The following is a 20,370-nucleotide window of genomic DNA, read 5'->3' as shown; positions in this document are numbered from 1 at the left end:
TCCTATGCACAGTACAGTATGTTACAGCATGAAATAAGCTCCATAAAGTACAACTGGCAAGTGCTTCACAGCGTTCTCCTGTGTGGCTTACCGACATTCTCCCCTGAGCAACTCAACTGCAGCTTAACAACTGATTTAAAGTAGTCAATCAAATAAAGTATGTTTAATCAAATTAATTTTCTTACTCAAACTTTTTTCTTTCTAAATTAAAGCTTTTTTCTACCCCTTTCAACTTCCTTTTCCTCTTCCCATTAAGTCCCATCCTGAAAGTTTCAAAATGTACATTCATGCTAGATATCTAAGTGTTACTTAAGAAGCATTAAAGGAAGCTTTTCTTCTTCAGGTTTTTTCTTTTATCTTGTAATCTGTAAGGCTTCTCAGCCAATACCAAATATTTAAGTTTCTCTGCTATAAACCAACTTTATTTCACAGAACAAAAACCTATAATTTCTGCCCTGTTTTGAGGAATGGGAAAAGAGCCCCCAGAGCCCTTTAACAGTAGGACCTTTCAGGTGTAGCTGTCAGTGCTGTTCAATGCAGAAATCACCAAAAGATACACCCTGTGTTCTAGATCACCTCAGTGTACTTTAGGAAATAAAAAATTATCTGGAAGAAATATAGTACATAGGTTGGCTTTTGAAAAAACTATTTAAAAAAGCAGCATTAAACTTAATGACACATTGTGTTTAATACCACTTTTAACACACTCAGAATTAAGTCTTTCACCTGATATTCAAGCAGAATGGTAAGAGGCTATAAAGAAGACTTTGCTACAAATGACAGGTTAGGAAATAGATACTTGACTTTTTGTAGAAACCTACAGCCTCTGCTCGGAATGAAATAAACACATATATTTTAAACAGATTATGCACTGTAACAGTTGGTAGAGCAAAAGAAATCTTTACTCCCATAGTTTTTTTGAGAAGAATGTGGTGATGGACAACGAATAGATGGACTATTGACTCTCATTACAAACACAAGCAAAAGCAGCGAATGACATTCACACCAGTGTATTCACTTTGTGCTTCTCTAAAGCAACAGCTTAGCAATGTGTGATGGAAGGGAAAAACTGTGGTTTGTTTTATCCAAGAAAAAGCTTTTAGCCCGTTTTGTACATCACTTTGTTCAGTTTCATAGGATTCAATTTCTTCTTCTACTTATTTTCACATTTATTTGGACAATGAGCACTGCATACATGTATTTATGTTTTGCTATTTATTACATATATAGTACTATCTTGGTATTTGATTTCTCCTGTAAGAGTAAGGTGCAATATTCTGTCATGGCTCATGTGCAGAGCAGGTTACAGAAGTGCGGACAATTCATGCCTGGGCACTCTCACAGCCGACCACAAAAAAGGGAGAGAGGCTGGAGAGAAAACTGTATTATAAGGTGAAAGCGCGTTGTGGGCAGAATTATAATGTAAGAACACATTTATTTATTTATTTATTTTTAATTTTTTTTTTTTTAATTTAAGGAGAAAAGAAAAAAAAACAGTGAAGGGGTACAAGTTATACAGATTTACAGAAGAAAAAAATGCACAGTAGGAAATCACTAGTTAATGGATTACATATTGCCATCTTAGAAATAATTGTTCAAGTCACAAAATTAAAGCTTGTAGAGTGGACATTCCAACAATGATACTGCAAACAGTTCTGTTCAATGATCCAATAAAACTCTGTGATATCATTTTCTATCTTATACACGTAAATATACATGCAGTTATATAGTTTAGAGCACTTTCTTTTCCTCTCTTTTGTACAATGATTATTACACATTTTGGGTTTCATTGCTCCCACGGTTCTTATTGCTTTTTTGGAAGAGAGTAAAACCAAATGTGACATAACAGAACAGAATTGGTCAAGTCAAAAGGGTGGACAAAATAGATAATATAAAAACATAATACAAGGTGATCAACAATGGTTACCATAATGCCTCCCGCTATCTCTAATAGAATTGCCTATATCATTAGTTGTAATACAATGAACAAAACAGTAAAGAACAAAACCGACAAAACCAAAACATTGGAGACATTGTAGGTCTTCAAAAGTAGATAAAAGTCAACGAGAATGGGCGTTATAATGAATCTCATTATCTTCTCAGCTGATGCCTAAACTTTTGAACCTGATACTATCCAGTAAAACAGAATAGAGGAACCTCAGTCAAAAACAAGATGGTGAGAGTAATACAGGGCTTCAAATCGAGATAATAGAAAGTCAAAGTGGGTTACTATATTATATCCTGCTATTTTTTCCCTTTAATTAAACGGATAAAAATGAAAAAGTAAATAATGGAGTGGAGATTGAGAAGAAAAAGAGGGCATAACAACGAAACAGGGCAAATCAAAACATAACCATTTAAGCAGAATACTGTTTCACCACCAGATAATTCCGACCCAAAAGTAGTTACCATATTGACTCTTTCCTTGAAGTCCTTGAGTACAACTTCGTATACTGTAGCATTAAGTATATCGAAACAATGTAAAACCATTTAAGAGAATGACAGCATTATAGAGTATTTAGAATCGACTAACAGAAAATGAACAATGGTCTCTGTATAATCTCCTTGTCTTTAAAAGGTTTTTGCTTATACTATCGTACATAATAAAATCCAATAAGATACAACCTGTTTAGACCATTGGAGACAGAAGAACAAAAGCTAGATGAGACTTCAAAACAAGATGGTACTAAATCAGTATTACCTATTAAGATGTCATTTTCTCCAAAATAGCTGTTCCTATCATCCAATCTTCTCTGTCTCATTTCTGTTGAGCTCTTTTTCTGTCAGTAGCTGTCAGTTCGTCTTCTTCATTTAGTTCTCTGCTCCATTCGTTGTGGCCTCCCTGCCACTATTTCTGGGTTCTTTGTATTTTTCTTTTTTTAGAATATCCTGCAATACTTTCTGTAGGGTTGAATTGGTGGTTGCAAATTCCCCCAGTTCCTCTTTATCCTGGAAGCACCTCGTTTTTCCATCAATTTCCAGGGACAGTTGTGCAGGATATCTCAATCTTGGCTGGAGATTATTATCTTTCAAAGCTTGAATTATTTCCCCCCATGCTCTTCGTGATTTGATGGTTTGTGCAGAGAAATCTGCTGTAATTCTGATGGGTGTTCCCTTGTAAGTGGTCTGTTTCTTGTCTCTGACAGCTTTTAATATTCTGTTCTTGTATTGAATTTCTGGAATTTTTATTATTATATGCCTGGGTGTTTCTCTGTTAGTGTTGTAGGTAGCTGGGGTCCTGTATGCCTCATACATCTGAGTATCTTTACCTTTTGCTAAATTAGGAAAATTCTCCTGGATTATTTCTGTGAGTAGCTTTTGTAGTTCACTTGTTTGTGTCCCTACTTCTTCTTTTATGTTCTTAATCCTTAAGTTATGGCTCCTCTTATCATCTTCTTGTCTTTGTATTATTGCTGTTTGTTTCTTTGTTATTTTTAAGAAGTTTTTCATTTCATTCTCCCATATTACAAGTCTGCCCTCCAGTTCAGATAGTCTGTCCTTAGTTTCTTTCAAGCTGTTATGCCAGTCTTGGATAGACTTCTTAATTTCTTGATAGTCCCTTTGAACCTGCTTCACATATTCAATGCTTTCTCTGTTTTCTCCATCAAGCAATTCTCTCCTCTTTTTCTGTTCTTCCATTCCACCATCTGTTTTTTCCTGGGTGGTGCTTAGCATTTCTCTAACTATTCTGCATACTTCTAGCTTCAGGTCATTGATAACTTCATTCCTGAATTGGTCTATGAGGCTCTCTATATGGCGCTTAATGTATATTGGTGCCGTGTCCACTATTGCCTGTTTCTCAGAATTGGGGGCCGAGGAGCCTTTCTTGTTGCTTCCCTTCCCCATATTTTCTGTTCCTTATAAAATGCAAGCTTACATAGGAGGCCTGGCTTCCCTGCCTGTCAGCCACAGCCTGATCAAATTGCGCTGGCTAGTTGTTCCTGCCCACCGCTGCGCACCAGGGAGTTGCGGAGGAGGCAGCCTACGCGGGAGTCAGTCGCTCCTCCGGGCCACCGTCAGGCTCTGGGATCTGGATTAGGCCAGCCTACCGAGTCCACCAGCAGCGTCACGCAGGCCAGGCACTTTTCACCAATCCCGTCAGAGAGGGGAATGTGTGACTGGAGTCGCCACTGCGCCCTGCTCTTACAGGACTGCCTGAGCCCAGAAAGTCCTCCACTGGAGTCAAACTGTGGTAGGGGGTCAGTTTCTCTCACTCACCTCGCCACCAGTCAGTTTTCGTGTACGCCTCTTTGTCCGTCCTGTTTTCGACTCTGTTCTCAGACTCCCGTTCCCAGAGCTTCTGCGCATCTCTCCTTGCTGAGCCGCTTGTGGAGGCAGCCAGCCGCCGGGCAGTGGGAAACCCAAATTGCGGTTTCCAATGGCGCGGGGTTGAGCCTCCACACCGAGTCTTTTCTGTTCCTATTTTAGCGCCAGGACTGTATTCTAAGTTGGTTTCTCTCAGCCCAGTTCGTTCCTGAGTCAGCAGAGCATATCTCTACTGGTTCATGTCTCCTTAGTCCGCATCATTCCTGGCCTCTGAGCCGAGCCTTTCAGAGAGCCTCCGGTAGTTGCTGTTGTCTGTCCGCCATGTTCTCCCGGCAAGAACACATTTATAAGATGCTGCTTATAGATATTTTATGATCAAGTAGAAGTCTCTGACTAAGTTTGTGTTCTGCTGTTTGTCCTGATTTCAATTGACCCTGACAGTGTCTACAGCCAGCTGCACACCTCTGATGAGCACTGAGTCAGAGTAATTGTCTATACCTTCAGGCACCCTGGGCTAATTCAAAGGCCCCGCTCTAGAATCTTCCTATATAATGGTAATGCCCTTAACTGTGCTCATTGTGTAAGGGTCCCCTAACTGTGTAAGAGTTCCCTGCCCTTGTTTCCTGAGTATTTCTATGTTATGATAAACAATTCTTTTGTTTTAAGACTAGCCTGCCTGTCAATATATGACTCAATCTATGTATCTAATTATGTATGTTTTGTCTCTTGCTTTGTACCTCCCCTTTCTAAATTCTGTATAAACTAAACTCTTCCTAAATTCAGCACTGTTGCGGTTGAGAAATTATCCCGCAAGAGCTCAGTAGTGTGAAGATCTAACAGTGTGCTGGTGTAAAGATTAAATGCTGCCCTCTTATTTCTTCGGTGCAGAGAATCTTCCTTTCAGTTTGGTTTGCTTAGGTCTGGTTTGGTTTGGCTTGGATTGGGAATTGTCCCACAACAAGTGAAAAGCTTTCCTTTCCTCCTCTCCACACTCCAGACTCCCCACACTTGGGTGTATTAAGTAGGCAAGCTTCACTCATTTCAGTCTGAAGAGTCTAACTTGATTAGAATGGGGAGGGGAGGTGCGTGTCTCAGTCTGTTAAGTGCTTTGAGCCTGGCTTCCGGGCTCTAGTGCAGACCACTCAGCTCCTGGAACAGATCCTTCTTCCCACTGCTGCAGACTTTCTTCCACCCTGACCTTTGGGCCTTCCCAGGGCAGATCTTTTGCCTGTGAACAGAAGATATAACCTGACCCCTCTTTGCAGGTCGTGTGCGCATAGGGGCCTGTCTCGTGCCCTACTGATGGGGCTCAGAAGGTCAGGGGTAGCAGCAATGGTGGGCAGCAGGGCTGAGGTGAGAGTGTGGTCCACCCAGGGCAGCTGCTCCCAGCTCACTCATGCTGCAGCCCCACTTCCTTACCACCAGAGGGCGAAACGCTAGGCAAAGCCTCCTGGATTTTAGAGTCATCTTTACATGCCCACTCACAGACAACACCCTCCCCAGGAAGCACACTCACACACTGAACACACTGAAGGAAAATTAAAATCACTGACTCACTTTGTAGTCTCGTGGATCAGGTGTTCACACGGTTTGGAATCCCCTAGAAATTCTCTCCGGAAGGCAATAGTATTGTGAGATGACAAGTCCCTATCAGCTATGCTGTACTCCATGAGAGTGGGGTCCACCTCAACTGAATCCAGGACCTCAAATGACTCAAGGGTGTCAGCTTTGTTATGACTGAATGGCAATGGTCTTAAAAGGAAACTTCATGTAGAGCAATCTGAGTCATCATTCTAGATCTCTGCAGAGGCCCCTGTGGTGGATTGACAACCAGTGGTCAGCTTGTAACAACTGGCGGAACTGAATCAGTGTGATGCCAGGTGTGGATGGCCAACCTGAGGATTGTTGCCAACAATATGAAAAGGAAAACCAGAGCGGAAGAAGTAGTGTTGTTGGTTCTCCTGTTGCCATTGCTCATGGAGGAGCTTGTCGAACTTCTTTCCTGATATGAACTTGGATATTCTCATTGTCAGAGGAACTTGGGAGCTTGTTGTTGCTGCGAATGGCTGTGGTTCACTTTACGGGAGCTCTGAACCTTAATTTGAGTGTTGTTTCCTGGCTCCAGAGGGGAAGAAGTTGTGCTGTTCAATCTCTAGAAGAAGCTTGTCACGCTGGCTTCCTGATACAAATTTAGATGTTCTCATTGTTATAGGACCACAGGACCTCATTGTCACTGAGGATGGCTGTGGTACTTTTTTGGGGGGCTCTGGCCCTTACTTTGAACATTGCTTCTTGGCTGTAATGCAGATACCTCAGCCTGCTGGCACCAGCCTTTCATCTACTGGCACAGACTTCCTAGCTGGTTGTGTATTTGTATTTTGTGTGCCATTTAATTTCACTGACGCCCATTGGTGCTCATAATCGGATTATTTGATCTGCTGGATATGGAACTACAGGACTTAATGTTTGCTCTGTTGGGTTTTTGACTTACTTTTTTCCCAATCCTTTGTGTGATCCTATTTGTACTCTTTTGAAAGGTAATCTTTATTTTGTGCTATTGAATGCTGGAAGTGCTTAACTTTTCATTTGTATAAGAGGTCACAGCTAAGAGTTTGCTTTAGACCTTGGAATAGACTTGGGACTTGGACTCGTCGGCAATGCTGAAACTGTTAGTACTTTGGCAACTCTTGGAGATGGACTAAATACTTTTTGCATAAGGGCGGTGCATGAGTTTTTGTGGGACCAGGGGAGGAATGCTATGGTTTTGTTTAGATGTCCCCCAAGCCTCATGCAGTCATGTGGGCATGCTGGTAGAATGTGTGATTGATTCCTGGTCCAATGATGAGCTCATGGGTGAGTGCTACATCCAAGTGGGTGTGACCTATGTACAACATAAAGGACAGAAAGATCTTCTCTCTAGCTCCTCCCCTTTGCCCTTGGTGCTTTTGGCCTCTCTCACTACAAATAACTGTTGTTTCTCAACTGAGTATAGACTGAAAGCTCCACAAATGTGAGTTTAGTAAACCTTTCCTGCTTTCCTTTTAGGTGGTGGATATTTTGTCTCAGCAATGTGGGAAAAGTAACCAAGACAGCCTCCTCTTTTTTCCTCTTCTTCACTGCAGACCTCTTTCCTGAGTGTAGGCCTGGTTCCTCTTGACAGGAGAGAGGCACCACTAGGAGGCTAAAACCATCCAGGTGTCCAGCCAGCTTTTTGCTGAGAACAAATACTTAGCTCTTAAGGCAGAATTGAATGGATACAGTGTTGTCTCTCTTCTGGCTTGTGTCATGGATAAGGTGAGCTTCAGAGGTGAGTAGGAAATTTCTCATTGAAAGTTCTGTTGGCCAGAGGTTTAGCTCAGTGGGGTAACTGCCTGCTTGGCAAATTCAAGGTCATGAGTTTGACCCCTGGTACCAGAGGGGGGGAAAAAAAAAGAAAGGTGGTCTGTTACTCTATTATTTACTTTTCAGAGTTTGGTTGATTGGAGCAGGCCAGAGCTATAAAACTCTGGTTTGTCTGCTCCTCCCAACTCTTCTAGCATCCCCCTAGCATACCATCCGACCTCGCCCTTGTAAAATCCTCTCTGTCACACTGAGAGCCCGTCGAGGTTCTAGTCTCATCTTTGGTCTCTTCAGGGGAAGCTCTGCCATGCGTCCACCCTGGATGTGGTTATAGTTCAGGCACTCAGGGCTGGACCAAGACTCAGGGAGTCCTGCTGTCTCTGGTTAATGTTCAAGGGAGTCTTTTGTGCTTTTAGTTCCTCAGAGTCAGAGAGGACTGGATTCTGGACCTGTGAGCCAGCAGGGGAAGCCCCAAAGTGGAAGGTGCAGCTCACGTTATAGGCTTTTGGAACAACTCAGTCCTAGTGTATGAGAATAGGTCTTGAGGTGCCATATGACTAAGCAGAGGCAGGTAGGTCTAGGGTTGCACAGAGTGTAGCTACAGGGGGACTTCTCAACAAGCCAAAGTGTGGGTCTGTGGTGCAACAAAACTAATTGGATCCTTCGAATTTGGGTAACATAGGGAGACATATGTATGGGTTAGCACAAAATTTGCTTCATGGTAGCATAGGTGGACTTGGTTTAACTCAAGCTGGCATCAAAGTGTCAGGGACATTGTGAAGCCCTGGTCTCCTCAGACCACTCTAACAGTTTCATCTACTTATAATATCTCTAGAAATTACACAGTAAAAACCCACTAGAAATATTCTGGAGCAGTCATGGTGGTTGTGATCCAAGATGGCTGTAGTCATGTCCATTTCATCTGTTTATCTGGGTAAAGACCTTCTTCAGTAGGTGAATGTCATTACTGTGACATGTGGTACATGGAAGTCACTCTGTTAAGCCTTCCATGAGCTCTGGAAGATTTATTCCTCTCCCTCCCCCATCACTTCCTCACCTCATTATTTGCTTTAGCCTTCAGATTCCCTTTTGGGGTTCCAACTCCCTGTTTTAGTTAGCTCTCATTCTAAGTACACTCCATTTGGAGTGAAAGTGTCTTAATTTCTGGAGGAGATATTGTGAGTTGAAAGAAGTAACTCATTACATATTTGTTCTCCCTATAAGTGTAGTTTGCCAACACCTACCTGTGTTCAGGAGGTCCATGATATAAGATGCTGACCTGAGGAAACAGTCTGACCCTGGAACCTGATCAGAGAGGTGCATGTGCTATGGGGGTGTTACATGGATCTTGCAGAGGCACAAGAAAGCAGAGAGATATTGATGGACTAGTGACAGGCTGCTGATTAGTCTAGTTTTCCTTGGAGGCAGGATATGGGACGTTCAATGGCATCCATGTATAACAAAACAAAAGCAATCCACCAGGTGAGGTGTCACATGTCCGTAACCCAAGCATTTGGGAGAGTGATGCTGGGCGATTGTCATTAGTTATAGGCAAGGCTGGGCTACATAGTGAGTTCAAGATGAGCCTCAACTACATGATGAGACCTTGCCTCAAGGAAAAAAAAAAGAATGGAAAGAAACAAAAAGAAACATCCCAAATAGAAAATGTGAAAACTACTGAAAAAGAAAAAAAAAAATGGTCCAAAGAAACCACAACCCAAAAGCAGTGCAAAGTGCAGAGAGGTGGGGCAGAATCACAAAAACACTGTTCCAGAAGTCAGTGATAAAGCAGTAACTACATTTCATGCTAGGTCACTTAGAGGCTGCCACACTCTACAACAGACTGGGGTCTCATTTCCTCTTTTCCTTCTGGCTGAACAGACCAGACTCTATCTTGCGCACTGTGCCTGTTTCTGGTTTCTGTGAAGTCATGTTGCTGTACCTGGCAGCCCTCGTGGGTTTGTACTACCTCGTGCGCTGGTACCGGGAGAGACAGGTGGTGAGCCACCTCCATGACAAGTATGTCTTCATCACGGGCTGTGACTCGGGCTTCGGGAACCTGCTGGCCAGGCAGCTGGACATGCGAGGTTTGAGGGTGCTGGCCGCGTGTCTGACGGAAGAAGGAGCTGAGCAGCTGAGGAAACGAACATCAGAACGGCTGGAGACAGTGATCTTGGATGTCACCCGGACAGAGAGCATTGCTGCAGCCGCTGAATGGGTGAAGGAGCGTGTGGGGGACAGAGGTACCACCTAGATTCCTGTCTGTGTCCATTGGTATCTTCTCTGTGTGTGAAGAGAACACCTTCTGTGTATTCCTTTGTGAGATTTAAAGGCATCTTGAGGAGATGGTGCTTGAAATAAGGCTAAGTTCCTTCCTTTCCCCACAGTGCTAGCTTGAGCCTGTTCTGTCACCTGTTGCCCTTGGAGCCCACTAGTGTGAGTGAGAGGGGTCCTGCTGGGAATCTGTCCTCTCTGTCCAGATTTCCTCTGTCCTCTGCCTGCCTTTCTAAGCAGAAGTTCTAAGTTGCTAGATGCTAAATGCCTGAGTAGAGATGGGGTATCTTTCAGGAGGAGGGCTGGGGACTGGCTTCCTGGGGTGTGTGGTGCCTGGGGACATGCTGGAGCTGAGCTCCTGTCTCAGCACTGTAACTTGTTCTTTACTGGGTCACCAGCATTCTTCACCTGCAGAGCCAAGATCTTCCTGTTTTCAGAATGGTTATGAGATTCAAAACTCGTTTCGGAAAGTCAAACACTGTGGTCACTTTTAGTTTATGGTTACTGAGAAGCAAAGGAGCATTGGTTTATTTCATGCAAGAATAAATGTCAAGTTTGACTGTCATCAAAAACACAGGAATGTCTATAATCATGACAACATGAGCGATATATCTCCTCATTCAGAGAGAGCTATTAGTCACATATTGACCTACATGGAACTACATTTTGTGCATAGGTCATGTGCAGTCTTTTCACTGAAAAAACGAGGAGCTGCGGTTTTGCTACCTAATACTTTTCTGTGGTTCTTCACAGTCCTGCTTATTTAAACTACAGAATGGTTGGATATTGGAGTTGTTGGTGATGTTTTTGTTACTAATGTCATCTTTGTATGCACTCCTTTATTGAAATGTGCGTAAATGGGTTTATCATTGGCTTTTTGAAATAAGGTATGTTAGGAACAGGACACATTTTCTGTCAAGAGCAGGGTGCGTTTCTGAGCCGAGGAGGCAGATCTCCTGGCCATCTGTTGCAGATTTTTGTGCTGCATCCTTTGCCCTGTTTGCACAGTTCACTTGCTGGTGCTGCACTGTGCCCCTGGGTGGCAATAGTGTTTAGTCCTAGAGGTGGGTGTGGGGCTGTCCAGAGTGGCCCCAGAAGATCAGTGTTGTGGGGCCCATGCAGGATGAGGGACAGTTTCTTTATGAGGATTGGAGTTTGAGGAGAGGATTGCTGTTCTCTGTTGTACAGTGTGGGGTTGTGTATTGGGGATGGGGGTGGAAAGAGGAAGCCTGTGCCATGCTAAAGCTTCCTGTGGGTTTTGGGAGCACGCTCACTAAGGTTGTTCAATATCAGTGCCTTGGTTTTCAAGGTCAGTTTCGTGATGACAAACACAGCAGTGCTTGAAAATTTCCTCCAGTGGGGCATGAGTGCTTTGTTTTTCAAGCAACTTACACCCACGTTAGTCTTACCTTTTCTCTGTTTTTCCTTTTCCTTTGTCTCTCCCTTCCTATTTCTCCCTCAGTCTTGTGTTTCTTTTCCCTTGATAACTGGTGTGTGTGTGTGTGTGTGTGTGTGTGTGTGTGTGTGTGTGTGTGTGTGATATGAATTAGATACTTTAAAAGGTCATGAAAAAATAAAATGTGTCCAGGATTACACTAATTTGCTATAAAGTCAGCCATCATTTTCATGTTTCCAGATTAATGAATGCACACTATATTTTCAACTCCTGTTTTCATAATGATGAAATGTGTAGTGATTTCCTGCTAACTCCTAGCCAGTGAGCTGGGCCATGAAGAAGGAAACACCGAAGAAGGCATTAAGTCTGTCTGCCATTCAGCAGTTGCAAGCCGTGTAGCCGGAATCTTGCAGATACTGGACTGTGTTGTGCTCTATCCTTGTTCCTTTCCAGGAGAGAATGTTTTTCCATTGCTCCAAGGTGAATGTGAGCCATAACTGTGACCACAGACACACACAGTGTTTCTTACCCATCTTCTCGCTGTTCCTAGGACTCTGGGGCCTGGTGAATAATGCTGGTATCTCCTTCCCTTCTGCTCCCAGTGAGTGGCTGAGCAAGCAAGACTTCATGAACATACTCAACGTGAACCTGGTGGGGGTGATCGAGGTGACTCTGAGCCTGATGCCTTTAGTGAGGAAGGCTCAAGGGCGTGTGGTCAATGTCTCCAGTGTCATGGGGCGGTTGTCACCCTTTGGTGGTGGCTACTGCATCTCCAAGTATGGCGTGGAGTCCTTCTCAGACAGTCTCAGGTACTGGACAGGGGTGGGGCTGCTGGTGTTCTTGTTCCCATTGTTTTGGAGTAGCCTATTTCAGGGTTTTATGAGTCCTAGCCTGAATGACCTATCTTGTTGATCCTTTCCTATGGGTACGAAACTCTCTCATTTTCCCTCTCTTGGTGTAAGTGATCATTTTTTGGGAGCCAGTATTCCATATCTTGTGTAGAGAAAAACCCTAAGCTGAGTTAAACTTCTCCTCCACTGGAGGAAGGTTCACAGATGGAAAACTTCTGAGGTAGAATTGGAACAGGGATGATTTGGGCCCAGAGCCAGACAGATGATCTGTTTGACTCAACTGGCGTGAGGTTTGTTACCCAACTCAACAGATGCTTACTGGGCTTTTGTTTGCATGACGAATGTCTTCTTGCACAATAGTAAGTTGTGTTCTTCAGATTAGAACTGTGGTATATTTTTGAGAGGGCAAAGTGTCACAGAATCATCAGTACCATTTTTTAGAGTAGTTTTGCCGAAGTCAGTTTTGGCTACAACAACAGCTTTAAGGTTAGTGTTAGTGTGCTGGACAAGTGGAAACAAGTAGGCTTCTGAAGGGTCTGGCATTCCAGGCCTACCTGGACTGGTGTGGTGGTCTTTGTGTTATTGGCTGGGTACGTCCTGGAAAAAGACTGAATGACCTAGGGGCACTTAGGTCATTGGTCACTTGGGCCAGTAAGAATCCAGACTTGGGGGTTGCTAGGACTGAATTCAGGTTGAGCCACATTTCCTGGCAGATAGTAGCAAGTGTTCAGCTGAGAGCTGGCTGGGGAGCTTACTGGGGCAGGAGAAGCTAAGGCTGGGCCTGATTTCAGCAGAGGAGGCTGGGACAAAGCTTGGAGATTCATCTATACGAGGGAAACAAGCATAGCTAGTGGTTTTGTTTGTTTGTTTGTTTGTTCTAAGACATGGATCACTATGGAGACTAGACTAGCCTTCCGGGTGTGATTCTTCTATCTCAGTCCCTAAGTGATGGTTTATAGACGTGTGTACCTTGCCTAACCAGTTAGGTTTTATTGGGTGCCTTTGAAAAAAACAGGTAGAAGAGAGCAATAGGCTGGCATATGCACAATGCTTGAAAAAATGTTTACAAATACAGAGAGACAATGTTATCACCATCTTTTTAACCCAAGCTCCTGTACATTATATATCCTAAACTTCCAAATTCCTCCTATTCCAATCTCACATTAATATGTTGTTGTGCTACATAATTTTTTTGTGCTTTGCCTTCCAAGACTAGTGAAGTCCTTGCCTTGTGCCTTGCAGAAGAGAGCTCTCCTATTTTGGAGTGAAGGTGGCAATTATTGAGCCCGGTTTCTTCAAGACCAATGTGACCAGCAGTGAAAGATTCATACTAGATTTACAGAAGTTGTGGAACCAGCTCAGCTCAGAGGTCAAGGAGATCTATGGCGAGAAGTTTCTGGAAACCTGTAAGTGAGCTGTGGACAACAGAGAGAGAAGCAAACTTGGTCATGGATTCTTCTTTAGTATACATTTTTTTTCTTCTTTAGTATACATTTAATGTCTTCAGTAGCGAGAATTCTGCCCCAGACTCTGTTTCTGCACAAAGTGTTGATATTGAATAGCATTCCTTTGGTGTCTAATGGGTTCTGGTCACCTAAAGAAGGCTTCTGGCTTATTCAAACTTGAGATTCCCTTGCATCTGAACCCCTCAGTACCATGAAGATAACGTTTAAAAAGACAGGAGACAGGTGTACATTCATGGCCCTCTGGCCCAAGTAGCTGATTATTTCCAATGCTTGGATAATTTCCAGTGTTCAAACGACCTTTAATTTATGCAGCCCAGATATTGCAGGAAGAAAGGTAAAGGTCACTTAGTGTGGAACCGCAGTTTGTTGTGAATGAGTTGTGCCAGTTCCTGGGGAATTAGGGTAGGTTTGATTTGGATAGGTTCTGGATGTGGGGAGCAAGCATTATTAGGGAAAACTATCTCCCTAAATTGATTATAGAGCAGGAAAGTGGGAGGTGGCAATAAACCTGGATCATTTTTCTTTCTGTACAGACCAGAAATCATCTAAATTAGTGGAGCAAAGGAGCAAACCTGACCTGTCCTTGGTGACGGACTGCATGGAACATGCGCTGACTGCCTGTCACCCTCGCACCCGATACTCAGCTGGCTGGGATGCCAAGCTCTTTTACCTCCCCTTGAGCTACATGCCCTCATTCTTGGTGGATGCCCTTATGTACTGGGGCTCTCCAAAGCCAGCAAAAGCCTTGTAAAGCCAACTTTTGGGTGTATTGTTGGGGAAGTTGGGTAGTGTGTGTGGGTTGGGACATGTCAGGTAAGGGCAGTGGGTAGAGGCAAGCAGCTTTCACACACTAGGGCACCTGTCCCACCTTCTATGTCCAAAGGATTTTTCTCAGGTATTACTCAAGACTGCTGACATGAGAGGGAAAGAGTCAAGGACTTCTATTGAGGAACAGGGACTCAGCATCACCCACTGATTCCCAATTCATTTAGACATGAGCTGTTTTTTCTCTGTATTGTATGTCTTCCATGTCACTGTATCTTAGAACCAGCTGATTGTGGCCTGAACCTTAACAAACTGGGAGCCAAATAAACGTTTCCTTCACCATCTCGTGAGTGTTGTATAATTTGTCTCAGCAATGATAATTTGTCTTTAACTCATGGCTTACTTTCATTAGTTTTGTTTTAGAATGAAACATAACGTTCGGTACTTAAAAAAATTGCCATGCCAAGTGATTTGAAACATTTTTGCAGGAGAAGTAGAGTCCTGACCCCTGGATGAAAGAGGTGGTTGTTTGGAGGTCAAGGACTAGAGGAGTCACTTGAGGGGTGATAGATTCTGCCTGCTCTCAGGTCTTCCTGACATAGAATGAGGGACAATTGTTTCCTTTCCAAACATTGCAAGTAAGTGATCTTGAATGAGTAGAAAAGAATGGGCAAGCAAGGAGATGGTCAGATAGGACAGACCGCATTCCATTTTCCTTGCTGGGTAACAGGTCTATTTCCCTCAAAAAGCCTCCCTCTAAAGTTACTGCAATTGATAAGTGAAAATTTTAATAAGGCTTCAAGGCCACATAATGGGGAATCATGATTATCACATATTTTTATATATTTGAATCATTACTTACATTAGCGAAACATTATTCGGTATTCATACATGCGAGATTGATTTATTTCACTTATGAGTATGGTCTCAAGCTGCGCCCATTTATTGATAAATATCTCAATGTGATCCTTCTTTATAGCTGAATAATACTCCATTGTATAGAAATACCACAACTTTTTTATCCATTCCTCAGTTGATGGACACTTGGGTTGTTTCCAAGATCTGGTGATTACAAATTGTGCTGCTATAAACATAGGTGCACATATATCACTGTGGTATGATGCTTTCAGTTCTTCTGGGAATATGCCTAGAAGTGGAATAGCTGGAATAAATGGTATTTCCAATCCCAACTTTTTGAGAAATCTCCATACAGACCTCCACAAAGGCTGTACCAGTCTACACTCCCACCAACAGTGCAGGAGAGTTCCTTTTTCCCCACAGCCTCTCCAGCATTTGTTGTTGGTTTTCTTGATCCTGGCCATTCTTTCAGGAGTGAGATGGTATCTCAGTGTGGTTTTAATTTGCATTTCTCTAATGACCAATGATGATGAGCATTTTTTCATATATTTATTTGCCATTTGCATTTCTTCATCTGAGAATTGCGTATTCATCTCAGATGCCCATTTTTGGATTGGATCTTTGAATTTTGGAGGTCTGAGTTTTTTTAATTCTTTATATGTTTTAGACAAGAGTCCCTTGTCTGAGAGAGAGTTCACTAAAATCTTTTCCCAGTTTGTGGGTTTTCTTTTCACTATGCTGGAGATTTCTTTTGACATGCAGAAACTTTTTAATAAGAAGTGGTCCCAGTTATTGATTCTGGGAAGTATTTCCCATGCGGTTTGAGTCCTGTTCATGAATTCTCCTATGTCTCCAAGGTTTCTACCCAATTTGTCTTCCAATAGATTTAGTGTTTCTGTTTTAATATTCAGATCTTTGACCCATTTAGATTTTAATTTAGTACATGGTGATAGACATGGGTCTAGCTTTAGTTTTCGGCAAATGGAGAGCCAGTTTTTCCAGCACCATTTATTAAAGAGACTGTCGTTCTTCCAGTGAACCTGCTTGGCTCCTTTATCAAAGATAAGGTGGTTGAGTGTGTTTGTAGTTGTGGTTGTATCTTCTAATCTATTCCACTGATCTTCATCTCTGTTTTGATTCCAATACTATGCTGATTTTACTACTGTTGCTTTGTAGTATAACTTCAAGTCAGGGATTGTGATGCCTCCTGCTTTATCTTTGCTGCTTAGAATTGCCTTTGTGATTCTAGGTCTCTTCTGGTTCCAGATGAAATTTAGGAGTGATTTCTCTAGATCTATAAGGTATGTTGATGGTATTTCTATTGGGATTGCATTGAATCTGTATAACAGTTTTGGGAGAATGGCCATCTTCACAATGTTTGTTCTTCCTATCCATGAGCAAGGGATGTCTTTCCATTTTCTGAGATCATCTTCAATTTCCTTTTTCAGTGTATTATAATTTTCACTGTATAAGTCTTTCACTTCTTTCATAAGAGTAATTCCTAAATATTTCATTTTTTTGCTTGCTAATGTGAATAGTCCAGTTTCTCTTATTTCCCTCACTGTGATTTTGTTGTTTGTGTATAGGAATGCTATTGATTTCTGAGTATTGATTTTGTATCCGGCCACATTACTGAATTTATTTATTGCATCTAAGAGTCTTTCAATGGAGTTTAGGGGTCTTCTATGTAGAGTATCATGTCATCTGCAAACAATGATAACTTAACTTCTTCTTTTCCTATCTTTACCCCTTTTATTTCTCTTTCTTGCCTAATTGCTCTGGCTAGTACTTCCAGTACTATATTAAATAGTAGTGGTGATAAAGGACATCCTTGTCTTGTGCCTGATTTTAAAGTAAAGGCTTTCAATTTTTGGCCATTTAGTATGATGCTGGCTGTTGGTTTGTCATAAATGGCCTTTATTATATTGAGGAAAAGACCATCTATTCCAATTTTCTGTAAAGTTTTTATCATGAATAAATGTTGGACCTTATCGAAGGCTTTTTCTGCATCTATAGAAATGATCATGTGATTCTTATTTTTGGCTTTATTGATATGGTGGATTATATTTATTGATTTGCGTATGTTGAACCATCCTTGCATTCCTGGGATGAATCCCACTTGGTCATGGTGTATAATCTTCTTGATGATTTGCTGCAACCTATTTGCCAATATTTTATTGAGGATTTTTGCATCTGTGTTCATTAGGGAGATCGGTCTATAGTTCTCTTTTTTAGTTGGGTCTTTCTCAGGTTTTGGTACTAGAGTAATATTTGCTTCCAGGAATGACTTAGGAAGGATTGCTTCCCTTTCAATTTCATTGAATAGTTTGAGGAGTGTTGGCATTAGGTCTTCTTTGTATTTCTTGTAGAATTCTGCAGTGAATCCATCTGGGCCTGGGCTCTTCTTGGTGGGTAAGGACTTAATTACATTTTCAATTTCATTAACAGAGATTGGGTTGTTCAACAGTTTTACATCCTCTTGATCTAGCTTTGGCACTTCATATGCTTCTAAGAATCTGTCTATTTCTTCTGTGTTATCAAACTTTTGAGAGTAGAGGTTTTCAAAATAGGTGTTGATGAACTTCTGTATTTCTATTGGATCTGTAGTGATTTCTCCTTTTTCATTTCTTATTGCATGAATTTGAGCCTTTTCTTCCCTTTTTTAATAAGGTTGGCTAGGGGCTTATCGATTTTATTTATTCTTTCAAAGAACCAACTCTTTGATTCGTTGATTCTTTGGATTGTTTTCTTAGTCTCTATTGCATTGATTTCTGCTCTGATTTTTATAATTTCCTCTCTTCTTTTGGCTTTGGGCTTGACTTGCTCTTCTTTTTCTAGCTGTTTGAGGTGTAGCATCAAGTTATTTATTTGTATTCGTTCTGTTTTCCTGATGTGGGAACTCAGTGCAATAAATTTTCCTCTCAGGACGACTTTCATTGCATCCCACAGATTCCGGTAAGTTGTATCTGCATTTTCATTTTCTTTTAGGTATTGTTTAATTTCTTCTTTAGTTTCTTCTGTGACCCACTGATTACTCAAGAGTGTGTTATTCAGTTTCCATGTGTTTGCGGGATTTTTGCAGTATCTTTTATCATTAATTTCTAATTTCAGAGCGCTATGATCCGATAACATGCAAGGGATGATTTCAGCTCTTTTGTACTTGTTTAAGTATGTTCTGTGAGCTAATATATGGTCTATTTTAGAAAATGATCCATGTACTGCTGAGAAGAATGTGTATTCTGAAGAATGCGTTGTTGGGTGGAACATTCTGTATATGTCTATCAAACCCATTTGTTCACAGGTATGATTCAGTTCTGTTATTTCTTTGCTCATTTTCTGTCTGGTTGATCTGTCCCTTGGTGTCAGTGGTGTATTAAGGTCTCCTGTTACAATTGTGTTACTGATAATTTGAGTTTTCATTTCTGTTAATAATTGTTTTATATAACTGGGTGCTCTGGAGTTTGGTGCATGTATATTTAAGATAGTTATCTCTTCCTCTTGGAGTTTTCCCCTTATGAGTATGTAGTGACCTTCTTTGTCCTTTATGGTCATTGTTGGTTTAAAGTTCACGTTGTCTGCAAACAGAATGGCTACTCCTGCCTTTTTTTGGATTCCTGCTGCATGAAGAATTGTTTTCCATCCTTTGACTTTCAGTCTGTGAGTATCCTTCTGGGTTAGATGGGTTTCCTGTAAACAGCATATGGTTGGATTTTGTTTCTTGATCCATTCTGCTAGTCTGTTTCTTTTGATTGGTGCATTGAGACCATTTACATTAATGGTTATTACTGTTAAATGCTGGTTAATTGTAGGAATCTTATCTCTCTGCTGTTGCATCTTTATCTTTCTGTTCTGTTTAATTATTTGCTTTGCTTAGTGGTTTTTTCCTTTGTGTATCTAAACTGTCTTTCAATATTTTTTGCAGGGTTGGTTTGGTGTTCATGAAGTTCTTCAGCTGTTCTTTGTCATAGAAGTATCGTATTTCACCATCAATTTTGAATGATAGTTTTGCAGGATATATCAGTCTAGGTTGGAAATCATTTTGCTTTAGGATCTGGAATACTTCACTCCATGCTCTTCTTGACTTTATTGTTTGTGCTGAGAAGTCTGCTGTGATTCTGATAGGTTTTCCTTTATAAGTGATCTGTCTTTTCTCTCTGACAGCTTTTAATAATCTATTCTTGTTGTGGATTTCTGGGATGGTGATTATTATATGTCTGGGTGTAGTTTTATTTTGGTTATGACTATTTGGAGTTCTATATGCTTCACTGATCCTGATGTCAGTTTCTGATCTCATGCTTGGGAAATTTTCAGCTATTACTTCTCTAAATATCCTCTTGACATCCTTTATGTTGTCTCCTTCTTTTTCATTAATCCCTATCATTCTTATGTTATTCTTCTTTGCATCGTCTTGCAGTTGTTGAATTGTTGTTTCCTGATTCCTTGTTATTTTTAAAAGATCTTTCCTTTCCTGTTCACTAGCTGCAATCCTGTCTTCAAGGTCTGAAATTCTATCTTCACTTTCATTAAGGTGGTTTTTACAACTTTCAGTGGAGTTTTTTATTTCCTGTATATCTCTGTGCATCTGCATTATGTATTCTGTTTGTTTCTTATATTGCTCATCTAGGGATTCTATCTTTTTGTTTAGTTCCTCCAATTTTTTATCTGTGTTTTCTTTAGATATATTCAGAAGCTCTTTCATTTCTTTTATCATTTCTTCTTTTATCTGGGAGATTATTTTGAGTTTGAATTTCTTTAAAGCTTCCTGGAGTTGCTTGTCAATTTCAGTAGCTATTGTGTCCGATATATGAGGTGGATGGGATATATTTTCTTCTAAATACATTCCTCCTAGGGTTTCTTGAGATGGACTGGAGGTTTGAGGTTGTAATTTGGTCTTTCGTTTTGTCATTTTCCTATATTTCTGTGTTTCAAGTGTTATTTGAAAGCTTCCTCAGGATCTGTTGAAAATCCCCTTCTATGTTTGCAGCTCCTGAGACTCTGGCACCACACTACCCCAAGCCATTGGGCCTGCAGAACCAATGGCCCTCCTCTGCCTGCTCAGAACTCTGCAGTTCCAGACAAGCTGGGCCTCAGGGACACTGTGCGCCCACCTGCCCCTTGGAAGCTCCACAGCTCTTCAATCGCAGCCGTGTTAGGG

At 41.5% G+C, this 20,370-nt stretch overlaps 2 protein-coding genes across 4 annotated transcripts in view; both read left to right on the top strand.

Moving 5' to 3' along the window:
- LOC100729007 (retinol dehydrogenase 16) overlaps positions 1–20,370 on the top strand; it is a 53,574-nt gene that overhangs the window by 11,530 nt on the left and 21,674 nt on the right. The window lies entirely within an intron of this gene.
- Positions 5,938–14,699, top strand: LOC100728732 (retinol dehydrogenase 16-like). 3 transcript variants are annotated; one of them, XM_013159295.3, is made up of 6 exons: positions 5,938–7,276; positions 7,389–7,560; positions 9,487–9,848; positions 11,826–12,084; positions 13,369–13,532; positions 14,126–14,699. In XM_013159295.3, the coding sequence occupies exons 2-6, from the start codon at positions 7,517–7,519 to the stop codon at positions 14,341–14,343; spliced, it is 1,047 nt and encodes a 348-aa protein (XP_013014749.1). In that variant the 5' UTR covers positions 5,938–7,276; positions 7,389–7,516; the 3' UTR covers positions 14,344–14,699. The 3 variants fall into 3 exon arrangements, with proteins under 3 accessions (XP_013014749.1, XP_013014750.1, XP_003476217.2); XM_013159296.3 differs by having other exon boundaries at positions 5,945–7,573; XM_003476169.5 differs by lacking the exons at positions 5,938–7,276; positions 7,389–7,560 and having other exon boundaries at positions 7,653–9,848.

This window comes from Cavia porcellus, unplaced genomic scaffold, assembly GCF_034190915.1.
Source record: "Cavia porcellus strain 051 isolate PalLab524CR breed Dunkin Hartley unplaced genomic scaffold, mCavPor4.1 scaffold_8, whole genome shotgun sequence".
NCBI classification, from domain to species: Eukaryota; Metazoa; Chordata; class Mammalia; order Rodentia; family Caviidae; genus Cavia; species Cavia porcellus.
The sequence above is the reverse complement of the archived record's forward strand: the minus strand, read 5'-3'. Positions and strand labels throughout refer to the sequence as shown.